This window comes from Adiantum capillus-veneris, chromosome 1, assembly GCF_014529385.1.
Source record: "Adiantum capillus-veneris isolate H3 chromosome 1, ASM1452938v2, whole genome shotgun sequence".
Lineage (NCBI taxonomy): Eukaryota > Viridiplantae > Streptophyta > Polypodiopsida > Polypodiales > Pteridaceae > Adiantum > Adiantum capillus-veneris.
Window position 1 is genome coordinate 86,541,113 of NC_140931.1, and position 2,791 is coordinate 86,543,903.

The following is a 2,791-nucleotide window of genomic DNA, read 5'->3' on the forward strand; positions in this document are numbered from 1 at the left end:
AAAGGATGGACCCAAGATGACATAAGTGTTTGTCGATCTCTTTTGCTTTCATGGTGCATCTTATTGGAGGAGTGGGAGGGTCCAAATAGCTCTCCTTTGGAACATGTTGTAGGTATTAGTCCTTGTTTTAGTTATGACAAAATTCATATCATTTCAAATTCATGCATGCATATTTATGTTATTTGTTGTGTTTTCAGGTAATGGAGAAATGCTTGATGACATCTTGAGACATGGGTCGCACGATTGTTTTTGGTGCTTTTCTTTTGAGAGATGTGTTTTGGGCTACTTGAGTATACCCACCAATAACAAGGAAAATGAGATTTCTTATACTAAGTTCTTCTGTTGTCATTTGTTTACAAGGATTTGGAAACAAATCCATGTTGAAAAGATGGGTCATGATGCTTTGACAGAGATAAGTATTTTGTAAATTCTTTCTTCATTTTCCCAGAGGGACATGGAGATCAAGAAGTACCAAGAGATTGTGCTGATTGGCATGAGAAATCTAGTCTTTTGGTATCGTCAGAGGACAAAGCCAAAGATGTATGGAATGCATGTTCTAGACTCCTTCCAAGTAGTTGCAAAGGCTTGGTAAATAACAAGGGTCTTGTTGTTGGTGGCAAGGAGAAGAAGGTTGGTGGCAAGGAGAAGAAGGTTTTTACTCTTAGTGCATTTGAAAGGGAGTCATTGTTTTCTATCTACAATTGGAATGGATCAACTTTGCTTACTTTAGAAAATATATATGATATGGGTGTGTTCTACTTCAAGGCCTTTTTGCATGGATGTAAGTATACACAAGGTGACTATGTGGTTTTTGAAGATAAGCTATCTCAAACATTGCAACAAGGAGGAGGATTATGTAGAGGCCGTCTGAAGAAAATATTTCTTCATGAACAAGAAGGAGAACTTCAGCTATTTATGGTCATGGAATCTACTGTTCAAAGCATTTACATCATGAATGAGGTGACATGGATGGCTCTCGTGCCCACAAGTGAGAAGAATAATCTAAAGGACATGGTGCAACCTCTTTCTTGGATCAAGCATAATTGTTTTTGGTTAAGATATCCTATTGATGGCCTGGGGATTATGTATGAGGTGAGTGGGCATAAGGTTCAAGGGAGATTGGCGCAAAGAGGACAGCCAGGTTATGTCCCACCATGGACTGAGCATGGGGATCATGTCATTGCATTCTCCGATGACTATCAAATGAAGGCTGCTTTTATTGTGGAAGTTGACGAGCCAGGGAGAAAGGCCCTTCTTGTTTGGTTGGATGATGCAGAATCTGAAATTTTTTGGCTGGATTGGAAATCTATAGTTATTGTAATTCCAAGCTCCACAAAGGTTATTCTCCACCTTGACAATATATTCACCTTTTCCTTATTTATTACTCTTATGTCAAGCTTCTAACCTTACTCATTTCTTCTTTCAGGGTAGAGCGCATGAGGGCACGTCTTCGCAGCGTACTTGTCATGAGGTAGTTGTTCGCAAAGCCTTTGTTGAAAGTTTGAATATGAATTTGATATGTCCAAGCTTTAAAGTTTGTGAGGGGTGAATCCTAATCTCTGATATGAAAAGGGATTGCTAACTAAGGTTTTGGCAACGAGCTGAATCTGAAGCTGGATGCAGAGAGCTCATGATGGACGGACCAGTTTACTAGTAAATCTCCTTGTCTTTATGTGTTTTTTGCTTAAGATGTTTGAAACTTGCATTGGTCTCTCTCTCTCTCTCTCTCTCTCTCTCTCTCTCTCTCTCTCTCTCTCTCTCTCTCTCTCTCTCTCTCTCTCTCAGACACATAGATATATCTACATATACCATCTCTATGATACAAATGCATGTATGCATGTATGTATGTACATGTATGTATTATGCATGTATTGATGTACATACATGGATACATACAGATATAAATGTATGTATGTACACGTCCACAAACACACGTACAGGTCCATATTGTGTGCAAACACACACACATGTATGTGCTGTATCTATGATGGATATTATGTTTATTACCATGGAAAATACTTGACGGGCGTTAATTTCTTGCAATCTTAAATGGCATTTCATTGTCATTTTGTTGTTTGGCAGGGGTCCGTTGGTGTGTGGTAGAGCTGTTTTTCTCAGGTGGCTGTTCAATGCCTTGTGTTCTGTTCTTATTTTGGCACCATTTCTTGTATGGTCAAGTGCAACGCCCTTGTTGGATCATACTCTTTGCTTCTTTCTTGCAAGTTGCTAGGGTATGGAAACTACGAGCTATGCTTCATCTTTGTTAACTTTCAAATTGAAACCGTAACAAATCCTTTTTTTGTGAGGACTTGAAGAATCCTTCTTTGGATAGTCTATGTTGAGTTGATTGTTGAATGGTTCTGATAGATATACCGTGACAACTCCTCTTTGATAAAGACAAACTTGTTGTAGACACTTTTGTTTTGAACAACACGTCTTGCTACTATTTTAAATCTGATTATAGTAGTGGCTTGTTGTTTATAGTTTTTATATGAATAGCACCTCTTGTAGGTTGTAAAATTATGATCACAGTTGCAATGTTGGTTTACGTTCAATAATAAGTGCAAGCAGGGGTTTGTGTTGTTGCAGTTGTTTGTTTTTGGGTTAGTTTTTGTTGCAACCAAAGTGCAGCCAATGTAAGGCTTTCGCTTGTTGATGGTTCAATTATTCGATCATTTTTGGTTACGTTCGATGTTGAAGTTGGTGCAAGCAAGGGTGTGTTCCATTTGTTGCAGTTGTTTGTTTTTGGTCAATCTTTCCTGTAGCCAAAGTGTAGTTTGTGCTTGCTGAT

At 38.5% G+C, this 2,791-nt stretch overlaps 1 protein-coding gene across 1 annotated transcript; it reads left to right on the top strand.

Annotated features, from left to right (window-relative positions):
- The first annotated feature begins 969 nt into the window (after positions 1–969).
- On the top strand, positions 970–2,412 carry LOC147465108 (uncharacterized). The gene is made up of 7 exons (XM_086511003.1): positions 970–1,141; positions 1,313–1,338; positions 1,427–1,471; positions 1,573–1,587; positions 1,647–1,653; positions 2,083–2,231; positions 2,368–2,412. The coding sequence occupies exons 1-7, from the start codon at positions 970–972 to the stop codon at positions 2,410–2,412; spliced, it is 459 nt and encodes a 152-aa protein (XP_086367129.1).
- Positions 2,413–2,791: the final 379 nt, after the last annotated feature.